The 15,714-nt window shown below is 38.9% G+C and overlaps 1 protein-coding gene across 3 annotated transcripts in view; it reads left to right on the top strand.

Annotated features, from left to right (window-relative positions):
• Nucleotides 1-15,714, top strand: part of CUBN (cubilin) — a 235,745-nt gene that overhangs the window by 82,087 nt on the left and 137,944 nt on the right. For all 3 annotated transcript variants that reach the window (XM_015585634.2, XM_025043437.1, XM_025043438.1), the window contains exon 28: nt 5,179-5,329. In XM_015585634.2, coding sequence (XP_015441120.1) covers nt 5,179-5,329 — 151 coding nt within the window. The remainder of the gene's footprint in view (nt 1-5,178; nt 5,330-15,714) is intronic.

Below are 15,714 nucleotides of genomic sequence, written 5' to 3'. Positions count from 1 at the left end.
TATTTTTTCTCAAAGCTATTTCTGGAGTGGTTTCTTTGGGAAAAATGTTGATTCCCTTTGCCTTGGAACAAGAGTTAGAATAACATTTTGAGCACATTCCACACGACAGGCCTCATACTCAACCTATTACATGATTTGTCTTATTTTCTGTTTACAACAACCTTGTAAAATAATAACCATCATGATACCAGATTTTTTTTTTTTTTTTACTCCTGCAGCACCCGGTCTTCTTAGGTGGTCTCCCCATCCAAGTACTAACCATGCCCGACCTTGCTTAGCTTCCAAGATGATGCCAGATTTATAAAGAAATTTTAATTAGAGAAGTTAAGTAATTTTCACAATGTTATACTCTAAGCAAATTTTAGAGCTAGACTAGATTGTGAACTCAGGGCCTGCCACCGACCACATTGAATATACTCTAAAATGTCCCCACAGTAAAATTACTTTTCTGCTTCCAGCTGAATCCTAATCTTCTATTAGTGACATTAACTTCAAAAAAACCATTCTATGAACTCATTACATTTAGTTCTCAGAAATTTAACTGTCTTCCTTACATTGACTAGAATTTTTGTTCTCTGTAAATATTAGAGGATTATCTACTATACCTAGAATTCTCTCTCATGGCACATGAATTATTTCAAGTATATATTAAACTCTAAAGGATAAAGTTTTTGGAGTTTTTAAAGATTTGTAATAGGAAATGGGCCAAAAATTTTTAATGACATCATCCCAAAGATACTCTTGATTTAATTTATCTATATGGACTACATTTAATCGATTCTTAAAAATTAATATTCAACTATAAAAATAATTTTCTTCCAGAAAACTTCAAGGAAATAAGAAAAACAATGCTTTTAAAAGGGTGAATTAGATGCCAATCTAAAATAGAAAAGGCTGAGTTTTAGCTGTCACTCACTGTTTTTCTGAAATGGGTTTAGAAAGTCAATCTACACATCCCAAGCTCATACATATGAGACAATTGATTATAGTTTCATTCATTCCAGTCATAAATTTTTAAAATCAAAAACAATTTAGCAACAAAGAGGCGCTTAGAAAGTGCATTTCTGTTCTGGGAGTCCTTACATTTCATAAAGTTGATTCCCACTGAAGGAACAGGTTGGGTGCATATCAGCTGACTCTGGGTTTCTCCAGACTTGAGTTTCAGGGACTTCTACAAAACCCTACTCTTACAAAAATTTTAAGATATGTTTTCTGTCAGTGGTGTTTTTTCAGTTTTATGTCTTCTACCTTGCATGTATGGGTCCTTAATATTTAAAAGGATTGGAAGGAGTCCACGAATCATTTCATATTGCAACTGGAGTCTGAAGTCACTCATGGTCTGATAACCTAGGCATGTGCCAAATTGTCAAAACCATGCAAAGGAGGAAGATAGAGTTGGTAAATGTGGCTAGGCAAGAGATTTCCTTCCTCCTTGAATGTTCTGAGAGTAGTTGAGATATTTCTGATCAGGGAGGGACTTAAACCACAAAAATCCTACATGGGGTCTCCTTAAGGGGATAACTGAAAACATTCTACACAAGAGGTTTTGTATATACACATATCCACATTTTAAGATACATTCGATGGCTAACTTGAAAATATAAGCATCACTTAGAATATTTTTAAAAATACCTTGGAACACAGTTATGCAAATTAGATGTGCATGTTCAAATGAGAATCTCAATCTTTTCTCTTCTTGATTTCTACTAGTTTCTTTTATATAGACTTAACTCTAACCTCAAGTATTTGTTCAGACCCAGTAGATCTCTAGGCTTTCCAAAAGCAGGGGAAGTCTACCCTTAGCAGGACTGGTGCTTGCCAGTAGTTGCAGTGAGTCACAGCTGGAATGTCCTGTGGTTAACATTTTCTCTGAAAACAGAATCAGAGGGCTCCAACTGGTTGCCATGGTAACCAGTATTTGTGTACTTTGAAAAATGACTGTTCCTGTTTTGTGTGGTAAATTTACGCAAGAGTGAATTGTAGAGGTGAAGTTAGCCATCTGTGTGAATACAAACAAAAAAACCTGATTTAATTAGGTGTAAACTTTAGGGGGTATGGGATTTTCTTTTTTTTTTATACAGCGGTATTGTTCTATTCTAATTAATTCATTAATTTATTTGACATATTTAAGCATTTTCATCAATTTCTATTTGATGTTTATTTTAAAGCATCGTTCTCTCCCTTCCAAAGGCCACAAGGAATTAATTGTCATTCATCAGGGCTCCCCCCACACCCACTCCCTTTGCCCCTGCCCCCATGCCATTCACAATGCGTTATTTAAGAAGAAGGATTCAAGGGCTCCTCTTCAATGAGGTAATCCCATCCGGAAGGAAGGAAAAAAAAATCCCTTCCAAATCATGTGAAAATATCAGGTTTCTTAACCTTGCTGAGCTAGGAGGCAAAAATACTATACTGCTTATAACATTAAATACAATCTAAAATATAGTTCCTCCAAATGTCACTAGCTAGTATTTGAGAAGATCCATCATGCTTAGAGCCATTATGGTTACAGAGAAATGTTACCTTAGGTTTTGTTGTGTAAAAATGAAATGATTAAAGGTTTGGTCACTGAACTACAATCCAAAGTTAAGATGAGCCTTTTGGAGTGGAACAGAGTGTTTTCTTGCTTATTATGCCAGTTCTTGGGAACGGTATGTTTATTTTCGTATTAATTAGTTTAGAATTGGAACTCAAACACTGGACTTAATAAAAGTGAAGCTGAGATAAATACCGTACAGTGAAGCAGTAATTTAGCAGTAAACAGATTACAGCATCAACCTCCTCTCCAACCTCTGACCCCCGCCTCCTGGATTAGATGCGGGACCTGAAGGCTGAGGACAGGGCCTTCTGTTGTTGTTCCCTCTTCTTTTTATGTTGCTTCATTCTTTCTCTCATTCTCACTCCCTTGTTACGGCATCTGTTAAATATCTAGGATAATAGAAACTTGAGTATAAATATACACATTTGAAGCATCAATATTAAAAAATGTAAAAAGGAAGCTGAAGTGATAAGCCTAAAAAATAAATCTCATCTTTATTCATTTGTTTAAAATGCTTAGATTTAATATTTATGAGTGATGATATAATGGACTTCCTTTAAAATCTTTGCTCACCTCCCCCTAAATCTCACAAGCATGTAGATATATTAAATAGCCAGTTCTGAGAAATCAGAATGAGACAGGCCAAGATTTAGAAATCTGAGATTTCTTTTGACCTTGAACAGCCCCCCGCCTGGTCCCCCGCTTCACAGAATGGCCACAAAGGATCCAGACACTTTGCTGCCTAAAAGGAACACGCCGAAATTTAGGACTGTAAGACTTTAAGATGTATCTAACTCTGCAGGGTTCAAACAGGAGTGCAGATGAAGCCTGATTAAAATAAATGTGGTTGTGGGGAAATCACTGTGTCCATTCACAGGGGCTGTACCGGGAACCTGCCTTGCGCTGGTCAGTGAGAGGAATGCAGATGTGATCTGGGCTCTAAAGAAACTCAGAGTCTGTAGAGGAGATAAGACATGCATGCCTATAACTAGGATACAAGGACATGTGACCATTCCCACACAGAAGCACAAGCAGAGAGCTAAAGGCTTTCAAAGGCAAGCATCATGACTGCCTCTAAGAGCCATGAAAGTGCTTTGCAGAATTTGATTATAAAGCTTTTCATGTTCAAATTAGTATGTTTCAAACAATATTTTATATCATAACATTTTAGTAAATAAAAAGAATTTGATCAATCTGGAATTTGTTGAATCCAGATTACACATTTTCCTACAAACACACACAAACACATGCACTCATACTGTTGCATGTGTGTACTCTCCAAGGGACTAATCGAGGAAGTCCATGAGTCTATGATCAGACACTTTCCATTTTGTTGTCATGGGCAGTTCATCCCAACGGTATCTGGAGCAAAACGTTTAAAGTGGACATGAGGAGATTAAAAGAAAATATAATGGACTGAGTCATGAGGAAGTCAGTCTTTTGGGATTATCTTTCCTTATTGAAGAGATATGGCAGAGAGGTGGGGGGGTTTTGTTTTTCTTTGTTTTTTGTTTTTAGTTTAGAGGTGAGTATCTGATGAAATTATTAAAAGAGGCAGATAAAGTATACATGACAGGATGTAAAAATACCTCAGCGGGAAAGCACAAAGATTTCAGCAAAAAGTTTCCAAGAGAAGAAATATAAATGGCCAATAAATATGAAAAAAACTTCAACCTCAAAGGAACACAAATTAATATAATTATGAAAATGCACACAAGTTTTCACTTTCAGAACCAGCTTTAAAAAATAATAGTCATAGCTGCTAAAGTTCTACTGCACAAAAAATTTCTGTAAACTGCTGGTGAGAGAATAAATTGGTAAAATTTTCTGGTAAGAAATTAAGTAATATACATGAAGAGCAAAAAATGATTATACTCTTTAATTTATGTCCCTTATAGGAATCTTTCCTAGGGAAAATTTAAAATATCAAACAAAGATTTATGTTGGCAAAAAAATTGGAAATATTCTAAGTGAACAACAGAATTGTAAATAGTATATTAGTAGCATCTTATGCCACCGTTAAAAATGTTTACATAGACTATTTAGTGACATGGTTAGTATGAAATGTATGGCCCAAATTTATACACACATATATACCTACATACATATGTACATACACATGCACAAATGAAAAAAAAATGTTGGTGAGATAAACTTCCGGTATTAACAAATTATTAACAGTGATTATCTTCAGTGGGATTAATTTTTATATTTTCCTTTTTCATAGCTTTCTAAAATGTGGTTTTTAAATGGTATTTATTTTTAAAATGTATATCATAATACTCCTACTTACCAAGTATCTCTTATATGTTTATATATGAACACATCTCATTCAGCCTACTATTTCCTTATCCTGGGCCGGGATTAGACTTTGGAGGGAATTTGCTAGGCTGACATAAAACCAAACAATATTTGGATTTCCAGATTATTGGGCTTAGGAATCATTCCTAAAATTCTCTCTATGTAACCTTCTGTTTTGAATTCTTATGTTGAGCGTTCTGTACTCAGCCCGCCTCAAGAGATTTCACCTTAACTTTTAAACCAAGGAACAGCGTTGGCTACATGAGTAGACTTTGCTTTTTTCATCTGACAAACCACGTGAAGTCTTTTTACATTAGTCATTTTCTCTCTGGTTCCAGCTCTACGATGGCCCACGGCGGTTGGGACGCTACTGTGGCTCAGATATGCCACCTTCGGGGAATACCACAGGCTCCATTCTTCAAGTGCTATTCCGCACGGATGGGGTCAGTAGCCACAAGAAAGGATTCCAGATGCAGTGGTTCGTCCACGGTAAGCCCCGCGCCAGTCTCTGTCATACATTTCATAGTTGCTATTTGGCCAAGAATAGCCTCCTTTCCAGTTCTATATTTGGGAACGATGCCATCAGCAAATGATGGAACCTGGGGAATAATCGGGTTCTGGGTCTTAGAAAGTCGATTCAGACATCGATGACTCCTACAGAGTTAGGTCCTGTTAGGGTTAAGAGAGAAAGCGATGTCAAAGTGGACAGGATTTGGGTAAGTGCTCAAGTAGGTGCAGCAATAAATGGCCTAAGAGAAAGGAGGGAGTAGAATGAAGTCTCCAAGGTGAAGACCCGTACTTGGGTACGGCGAGCAGATTGCAGGGTGGGATGGGGCCTTTCAAGGGGCGTGGAATAGAAGGAGATTTAAGGCTCACCCTGACATTAGGAGAGAAAGAAGGATAGGGCTGGAAGGGAAAGAATGAGAGTCAATCAGGGAGAGAAGAAAGAGCAAGGATTGGGCCGAAAGGGGAGCAGGAGCAAAAACCTGAAGCCAGAGGCCTGTGTTGTGCCTGCCACACAGGTAGGGGCACGACAGACCCACCTCTGAACTGGTGCTTCAGAAAGCAGGTAGGATAATCATTTCTCCGAAAATGAAAATTCATTTTCAACAGGAGTTCTCAGACTTCTGGACAGACCTCAGATGGCCCATTGTAGAGGGAGACGGCCCCAAAGCAGTGGTTCTCTACACGTGCTCCCCCAAATGCTGCATCAGGGTCACCTGGAACGTGTCAGAGATGCAAATTCTTGGGGCCCCACCCCAGATCTACGGAATCGCAAACTCCCAAGGGAGGCCCCAAATCTGTCTTAACTGGTCTCCCTGGTAATTAAACTTTGAGAATCATCCTCCTACAGTGACCCAGACCTGAAAAATGTAGTCCTTGTGAATATTATAGTAACAGCTCTCAGCCAAGGTCTGAGGGCTCACCGGTCTGTTTCAATCAGTTTGAAAGAGAAGAGGACTTGTGGTGTTATACCAGGAACCGCACACAGACCTCTAAGCTGTGGCCCTACTGTCAGAATCGGGGGTGAGCACAGGTGAGGGCATGAATGTGTGCCGTGGTTGTCTCCTGAAGGCTGCTAACGTCATAGCACATTTATTCTATGAATCCAGTGCTATACATAACTGAATAGTCCTATTATATATTTAGGAGGGTTGGGTGTTCTGAGATTATGGACTGGAGACTGTATTTCTGTTAAAAATATAAGAATGAGGTTTTTCAGTGTTTAAAACTATTTAGTGGTTATCCACAGAGCTACTTATAGCTTGAAATACAAATTATGAATTCCTAAAGTGAATGAGCTATGCTAATTAAGTCTGTGGGAATTCTCCACCATCCTTTTCATCAAGTAGGTAGATTTAATATCTTGGCATGCCAATTTATTGACTTATTAAATGGAGGGATTGGATTGATTCATCTCTATAATACAGTCCATCTCTAGTATTCTGTGATTCAGGAGTGGTGTGATTTAAAGGACACTAGAGACTGTGTGAAAAGACCAGAAGAAACAGGCAAATCTTGATAAATGACCTAGATTTTCAAGGGCCGGGCGTATGTTCTAGAGCAGTGTTTCTCAGAGCCTCGTGTGCATTAGAATCACTGGGAATCTTGTTTAAATGCAGATTCTGATACAGGGAGGCTGAGGTGAGGCCCATGAATCTGCATTTCTAAGACGTCCCAGATAATACTGATGGTGCCACACTGTAGACCAGTTTAACTTTTTTCTATCAGTTCCATTTGAAATCTCTCTTTATTTGGGGGAGTCAAAGACACCCTCTGTCTATTCTCTTTTCCTGTTTACTATTTCAAAACTTTCTCGCATTTGCTGAAAATTTGCTAAACTTGGAACTAAAGTAATGCAGCAACATTTTTCCAGCTGGGACCAGAACTGAAAAAAAAAAAATTAACTCTGTGATGCCCACTGTATATAAATTATACATGGGAAGAATCTTCTAGATCTGTGAAAAGATAATTATCATATACTATAGTTATGCAGTGCCACAAGTACTCAGAGTTTATACTGTGCATCTGAACTAGGTCTTTAACTTGAGATGGCAGCCTGAGAAGAGGGGTCAACAGGATAGATGGGGTTCAGGAAAGAGGTTCTGGTGAGACAGGTTCCCCCATTTCTTACCCATTGGAGGTAAACTGAAAACATAATCTGATTTCTCAGTTATCCATGGTTCATTCCACAGATATTAAGGAACTGTTTGGAGCCAGGTACTGTGCGAGAGCTGATTCCAGCTCTAACAGACCTGGTTCCAACTCTCATATTGCTTACAGGCGATTGGGAGAAGCAGCAAATAAGCAAAATGCACACAAAGAGATATAAGTGCCAGGGAGCACACAAAAGGGGATTTGACTTTGACAGGAGGTCAGAACAATCCTGTGTGAACATGGGCCCTTAAACTAAAATCGAAGAGCAAGCGGGAGTTTTGTGGGCAGATAGGAGAATTTCCCCAGTAGAGAAAGCCCCTGTGGGTGAGCGTGCAGGCCGAGTGAGTGGCCGCAGTCCAGGATCCAGGGGAGCAATGCCGAGCTAGGCAGTGGGGAGAGCGTTCAGGTCACACGGAGTTAGGGGTTTGGGCAGGAACAGGGGCCATACTTCCTCTTCCGTGTAAATTCGTCAGATTTCAGAGAAATGAGTTTTGAGTAGGATCTTGAAGGACTGAAGCAACATGGCATGTTGTGGGACTCAGAAGATTAAGATAAAATAGAAAATACAAATGAATAAAAACGAAACAAATAAATACAAAGTAAATGTAAAAATTAGTCTCAATTTTCAAGTGCAGTGGTAATATTCTTGAATGTGCGTTTGTGTGTGCACACGAACGTGCGTATGTGTATGTGACTGAAAACGATTGTTTCTGCACAACCTCCCTAAATCTCGATTTCCGAATCAGGTTCAAGTGCAAGGCCCAGGACACCCAGCCTGACACATGACTTCCTGAGCATTGCTGCTGAGGAAGAATCCCACATACTTCATTCATTTTGTCAATTAATAAATAAACCCGTTTACAAAATGTGCTTCTTTGTTGAGGGCCCAAATCTTCTATCTGCTTTGAGAAAATGGGATCTACAATCGGGCTTTATTTATGGGCCCATTTTTAAAGTGGTGCTGTAGACATGAGATTAAGCCACACTGCCTTGCCTTTATGTGAGCCATCAAAGAGAGTCCCATCCTGGAAAGAAAGAAATAGCCCCAGTTGCCCTGCCTGGCTCAACCGCTCCCAGTATTCAGTGCTGACAGCATTGCACAAAGGCTGGATTCGGTCTCGGAGGCCTCCGTCTGGGTTGCTGAAGGGAATGTAGAGCTTGCTGCAAGCTGTGTAAATAGGGGCCTCTGGGCCAGCTGTGCATCCCCTTTGCCTCTTCTGCCCCTCTCTCCCAGAGGTCCCTTGCACTGGGCATTGGAATCCAGCGTACAAACAAGGTCAAGCAGCTTTGTGAGTGAAAGAATGACATTTGTGAAGGGAGAGAACCCCTCAGCTGGGAATAGCAGGGGAAGGTCTGAGTGGCATGTGATCAGGAGGTGATGTCACCCTGGATTTTCACAAAGGAAAAGTGTGGCCTTTTCTCCAGAGAGCTAGATGACATCAGACTCTCAAATGGGGGCTGGTTTCATTTTATTTTCCTTTTAGCTATTAATGAGATTTCTCAAGGCTTGAGGATTTTCAGAAATTGGCTCGGGGAGAACATTTTAAAAACTTTATCAAGATCCTCCAAGGCTGGCTCCGTTTGAACATGAGCCAGTGCCTTCTCAACTACCTGGGGACATGCAGTGCCGTATCAAGGGCTTTTTAAAAATAAACTTTCAGAGCCCTGGCAAAGAACCTCCATGAAGTCAGCCATGTTTCTTTTAAACTTTCATTCCATTTTTTTCCCTCACTGGGGCTTTTCAGTAGTCTTTGTTTATTGTTGATCTTTGAGGGGAAATCCTTCTAATTTGTAATTTTTATTCCTTTTGTGACTTTGAGTATGTGTGCTGGGCTTTATCTTTGTAATTCATTATCCACTTGCCTTATATGTGAATGCTGGGAAATCACTCTTAGGTGCGAGGGCAGGTAAACTGGGCTCTAAGAGGTGCTCTCCTGGGCGTACTTTTTAAAGAACAGACAGTTTGCAACTGTGCATCATGTTACAGCAATTATACATAGCATCTGCCACCAGGTATTTATTGAGAACATATTTTTCATTCAGTCATTCGTTCAACTAACCAATCAGCATATACTGATTCACTAGCAGGTTCTGGGCTTGGCGTTTAGGCTATAGAGAGTTTATTAGTTTGCTCAGGCAGCTATAACAAAATGCCTCAGATTGGGTGGTTTAAACAGCAGAGATTTATTTCTCACAGTTCTGGAGGCCTGGAAGTCCAAGATCACAGTGTCGGCAGGGTTGGTTTCTCTTGAGGCCTCTCTTGGGGGGTCTCGTTTCGACTTAATCACCTCCATAATAGCCCTATGTCCAAATACAGTGACTCTGAGATACTAGGGGTTAGGACTTCAGTATATAAAATTTGGGGGAGACATAATTCAGCCATAGCAGAGAAGGAGACAGTATCCTTGACTTCAGGGAGTTAAGTCATTTAGTAGGGGAAACAGACAGATAAACCAAGTGCAGAAATAAGTCCATAATCCATGATGACGAAGAGGTCTGGGATGGCCTGAAGGAGTTCCAGAGGCCCTCCAGGTAGCTTTAATACTTGAGCTGAGTTTTAAAGAATAAGCGAGAATCGATCAGTCAGACAAATATCGGAGAGAGGAAGACATTTCTAAAGAGAAGCTGAGAGGCTTAGGATAACGCCAAAGTTTGCAACTGGCAAGTAGGTTAGCTAGAGCACACGTTGTCAATATAAGCCCCAAGGCAGTGAAAATTGATTTTTGGGAGGGCAAATAAATTTTATGCTTTATGTATAAACTACGCACACACACACACACACACACACACACACACACACACACACACACACATAATATGTAACAGATATGTATGTATGCATATTATAGTAAAATTTAATGGGAGAGAATTTGGGAAAATGCATCTAAAAAAGGTTTCTTAGAAGGGCAATAATAAGCCAAAAATGATTGAGAAAGGGAATGATAGAAGTTGAGGCAGGACAGGTGTCAGAGACCAACTGACAAGAGCCATTGTCTGTCCTAAGCCTTGCTTCTGCACGGTGCAAAAATTCACACCTCTCAGAAGATATGATGTTCGCAATGAAAGCGATTTTATGAATTGTGGTTTGCAAAGATTCCAGGGCTCACTCACAAGGGCGGGAAGTGAATCACACCGTCTGGTCCCAATCTCAGGCAGAGACCTTTCTTCTCTCTGCTGGTGGTGAATTGCTTTCATAGTAGCATCACTTCCTGCCAGGTGGTGATAGATACAATGTCACAGAGAGAGAAGTGGTAAAACACTTGTCCTGGTCAGCCTCCACAGTAACCTCACTTAGGATCGAGAATGCCTCCTTTGTTCACTAAGTCTGTAAAGTCTTGGTATTTGTCAATAAGTCTGGTATATACAAATGGACATAGACTGCTAGGATTGTTTTATTATATAGTGTGATAAAGGATAAAGAAATCCTGTTCAGTTTGGGCAGAAATTTAAGTAAAATGGAAACTTTAAAGACACAGTTCCATTTAAGTTAGAATTTATTTCTCTAAATGCTGACTTTTCTTTCACATTCATGCATGCCACATCCTGTCCTGCTCATTCTAGCCCCTTCAGCCTATTTATATTTCGAACTTTTGTCTTTATGATACTCTTAGTAAATTTTTAAGCATGGAGACTGAAAATGAATAGAGTCTTAGCATAGAACCAAAGCATAGATTTCTGCATTATGATACTGTGTCTGATTTTTATTCATGGCAAATTCCCACATGTTTTTTCTGCAAAGTTCTTAATGGATAATGCTAATATTAAAAAATCTGTTTATAAATTAATTCACATTTGTAAAATTGGAATAATAATTTACTATGAAAACCATGCAGCTCTCTTTGCCTTGGCTCCGGAACTTCTCCAGTGAGGACCTAGTAATCAGAGGCAGCTTTAAACACATGAAGACATTTCAGAATAAGTGGAAAAGCTAAATCCTGGCATTATTTGCCTCCTTGACAACAGCAGAAAATACACATACACACAGTTGACCTTCACTTAATGTTGGCTCTGAGCCTTGTAACCAGCAAGGGCCTTTTAGGAGTCTTGCATCCCAATTCCCATGTCACTACTGTTTGAAAAATTTGGAGTTCTATTTCCACTACTTCTCTTTGGAACAGTTATACAAAGAAAAAAAAAACCCCTCAAAAAACTGTGACTTTCCCAAATCGCATATTGCACAATTTGTAATCATCCTTGAGATTTGGGCCAAAGGAAGGACTTTCTTCAATTTTCTGTTTGTATCCTCATTCCCTAGCAACAACACCCCGATAGACATCCCACATACTAACCAGGGGATCCCACACTTTTTCATTCAATGTGAAAAAAGAGACCACACCTTTTTTTTTTTCACTTTCGAATTCTGTAGCATCCCAAAATGACAAAATGACACTGAACGAACATGATGTTCAGTGTAAAATGTTAAATTTTGTCCCCAAAGATTTCTCTGTTTGAGCATTTACTTAAAGATTACTATATTAGTCTCTAACATTACATATCCAAGTACTGGCTTCACGTGTGTGTCACTGTGTATCCAGAGGAACTAACACCAGCCTTCAGTGGCATCAACTCAGAAAACAAAGAATGAACGTGATTACATTCTAGAGATTTAGAATTTTATATTCTCTATATAAGTAATGACATTAATTTACTCGTCCTTGAAATTTCCTACTTCTAGTTCTACTTACAGATTTCTCACAGGCTAAAAAATATTGATTTTACTACCTAAATATAATTTTAAATTTATTTTAAGACATTAATTATGATAAAAATAAACTATGTTGCCATGTAAGGAGTGAATGAAAATATAATTTAAAGGCTTATTGCATTGATATAATTAACATCTGATCTGTTATTACTGGAACAAATAATTATTTTAAAAATATTGATGTTAACATTTTTAAATGATATTATCATTTTTAAAATGTCGATGTCATCATTTTAAAAAATAATACTTAATGTTATTTAAAACAATGACAGTTATGTGCTGGGCCCTTTGGTTAGTGCTTTAAAAATATTATTATCTCATGTCTCTTCCCAATAATTCTCTGAAATAAGCATCATCATTCCCATATTATGGATAAGAAAACCGAGGGAGTCTTAAAGAACTTAAATAACTTCCTCAAATTTACAGATCTAGTAAGTGATGGAATCAGGACACAAAACCATGCTTGTGGTGTTGAACTCCGACGCCTCTGTTTTAATAGCTATTCTCTGTCTAAAAACGAATAATTTTTACCTACAACTTTTCATTGCAAAAAGATTAAATGATATCGTATCACAGAAGAGGTTAGAGCTTATAGTAAGTAATTTTGTAACTAAAGTCCCACTGAAGAAAATGAATGTTTTTAAATGAATGTATGCAGTTTTTCCCAAGTAAATAATATTCTGGTTTCAAGGTCTCCCCACTAAATTACACAATTCATTCTTTCTTCAATTCAAGGAGCAATAATGGGGGGAAGCACATTACTTAGCAAATGACTAGTTCAAAACAGCTGAGGCTTGACCTCCGACACACTACCTGCTTTATTACTTAGTTATAAAGTGCTCTTCTTTTAGAGTTGCTGTGTATGGTTGATGCAATCATAGGCTTCTGAGCTGAGATAGATCACAGGGATCATCTAATCTGTTATCGTGATTTAGTTACACAAACTAGTCTACAGGAGGAGTTATAATAAAGTGAAGAGTGAAAGGCTAGCTGCCCCCAAAATAGATGGGTTTGACTGGAGGTAAACAATGAGGGATGGAGTAGAGCACTTGAGCATCTGATTAATTTGGGGCCCAGCCAGAGAGAGTTTTGCCTCCTCTAAGCTAAGGACTTTGGCTGGATGCCCTGCAAGGGACCAGCCCCTTCTGGTACTGTGATCACAGAAAACAATCTTACGGCTCAGGCTTGGAGGGCCACGGGACATCACGACTATCGGTGGAGCACTCCCTGCGTTTGTGCATTTGTCAATGTGGAGCATCCTCACTGTGGAGGGAAGGTTGGGAGTTGATGAAGAAGGAATCTGGGGGTGGGCAAGTAATGCAGAGCCCTGAGGGGAAGTCTGGGGCGCTTTTCCCTGTGGGAGCTCCGTCGTGTACCAGCACAGTTATACTGAAAGAAAGCAGGATTCGAATGAATACTTTTAAATAGAAATGTGAGTGTTGAACTTGGAAATCACATAAAGAGAACACATTTCCTCTGTCCTTGCGAATGTTTGGAGGATTTCACAAAGTAGCCTTCGGCATGACTATGTATTTTAGGGGAAATTATTCCAGTTGCCTTGGTTTCATTTCATTTCCTTACAAGATATTTTTATACTATTTTTATATATTTTGCTCAGAAATCTTAAATAATTTTTAAGATGTGTGAGGCTGATTGATTTCTCCTGAATTGTAAGCAAAGAATTTCTACTGGGAAACCATTTTGTAACTTGGTTGGAATGAGTAGATTAGAAGGAAAAGGATGTAGCTAAATCAAAATGAAAAGATGACGAGATTAGCTATACTTAATGAAAGATCTTTAGCCTTTCCTATACAGGAAATTAAAATTTATATTATGTGAAAAAGTCCTAAAATATGACTACATTGGCTTCTCTTCTCTTTAAGGGTGTACTAAGGCAAAACACCAATATTCAAGATTTGCGACATTGCAGAGCATCAGATAGTTCTGATAATCTTAACTTTGAATATTTATATGATGTCATATAGTAATTTAAAAGTCATTTTATAACTATGAACAACATTGATTTCTGAGTTCCTCGTATCTATTTTCCAACTCATTAACTTCATGTTATGCCTTATTCTTTCTCTCTTTTTTTTTTCCTTCTGTCCCTATCTCTGAAAACAGATTACTCTATATCCATGGCTGTATGGAAATCAGTCAGAGAAAATGATTATCACAAAGTCTGGTACTGGGATGAAGTCTTCATGGAAGACAAAACTTTCTAAACCCTTACTGACTCCTCAGTGCTAAAAATCATACCTTTAGTTCTTCAGTTTGCATGTTTCCTCCCAATGTGACATCTAATCCGAAGTTTGTCTTGTGTTTTCTCAACAATAGACCTTGTTGAGTCTGAACATTTGTGTCTGCTGAAAATGTATGTGTTGAAGCCTAACCCCTAAGGTGATAGAGTGAGGAGGTGGGGCCTTTGGGAGTTGATGGGGTCATGGGGGCAGAGCCCTTAGTATTGGGACCAGAACCCTTATGAAAGAGATCCAGAGAGCTCCCTTGCCCCCTTGTACCACGTGAAGTTTGCGAACCAGAGGAAGGCCACAAACAAGCAAATAAAGGATGAATTTCTGTTATTCTAAGCCACCCAATTTGTGGTATTGTGTTATAACAGCCCTAACAGACTAAAACAGACTATATTCTAACCTTATCCTTGACTAACCATCATCTAAACCTCAATGTGATAAGTGGAAGGTAATCAATACGAGAGAGATGCTACACTCATAGTTGCTATCATTCTTTGCCTGCCGTCAAGTTTGCCCACCTTCTTTATCAGGGAAAGAATGGGAATACAAAAGCTTCCTAGGGCTGGCATAACAAAATACCACAAAATGAGTTGTTTAAAACAACAGAAAGTTATTCTTTCACAGATCCGGAGGCTAGAATTCCAACCATCAAGGTGTGAGCAGAGACATCCCATGGAGGGCTCTAGGGAAGAACCCTTCCTTAACCTCTTCTAGCTTCTATTGGCTGCTGGCAGTGCCTGGCTTTCCTTGGCTTGTAGATGCATGACTCCAATCTTTGTCTCCTTCATTATGGCTTCTTCCTTCTGTGTGTCTGTGTCCAAACTTTCTTCTTCTTATAAGGACACAAATTATATTGAATTTCAGTCCCATTCTAATCCAGTATGACCTCCTCTTAACTTGATTACATCTACAAAGACCCTATTTCAAAATAAGATCACAATCACAGGTACCAGATGGACATGATTTCAACCGAATACATGAGGTTCTTCAACTTTTGACAGCTTTCTCCTCGCCTGGAGTCACCATACTTTGTCTTCCTTTTCTTTCAGGAGAACTTCATATTTCTTGGTCTTTATAGTACTCAGTTTTCTTCTCTGATTTCATCTCATGATTGCTCCGGCTTGTGTCTCTATCCTCACAGAATAATTGCAACCTACAGAATCCCCCAGAAAATTAATCTGTGAATCCTTACGATCAGGTGAATTCTGGGTTTCCACCCTTGGTCTCGTCTTCAGGGAAGGCTAGTGATCTGATTTAAG

Source organism: Pteropus alecto, unplaced genomic scaffold (genome assembly GCF_000325575.1).
Source record: "Pteropus alecto unplaced genomic scaffold, ASM32557v1 scaffold11, whole genome shotgun sequence".
In the NCBI taxonomy this organism is placed as follows: Eukaryota; Metazoa; Chordata; class Mammalia; order Chiroptera; family Pteropodidae; genus Pteropus; species Pteropus alecto.
Note: the sequence above shows the minus strand (reverse complement) of the source record. Positions and strands in the feature narration are given on the sequence as shown.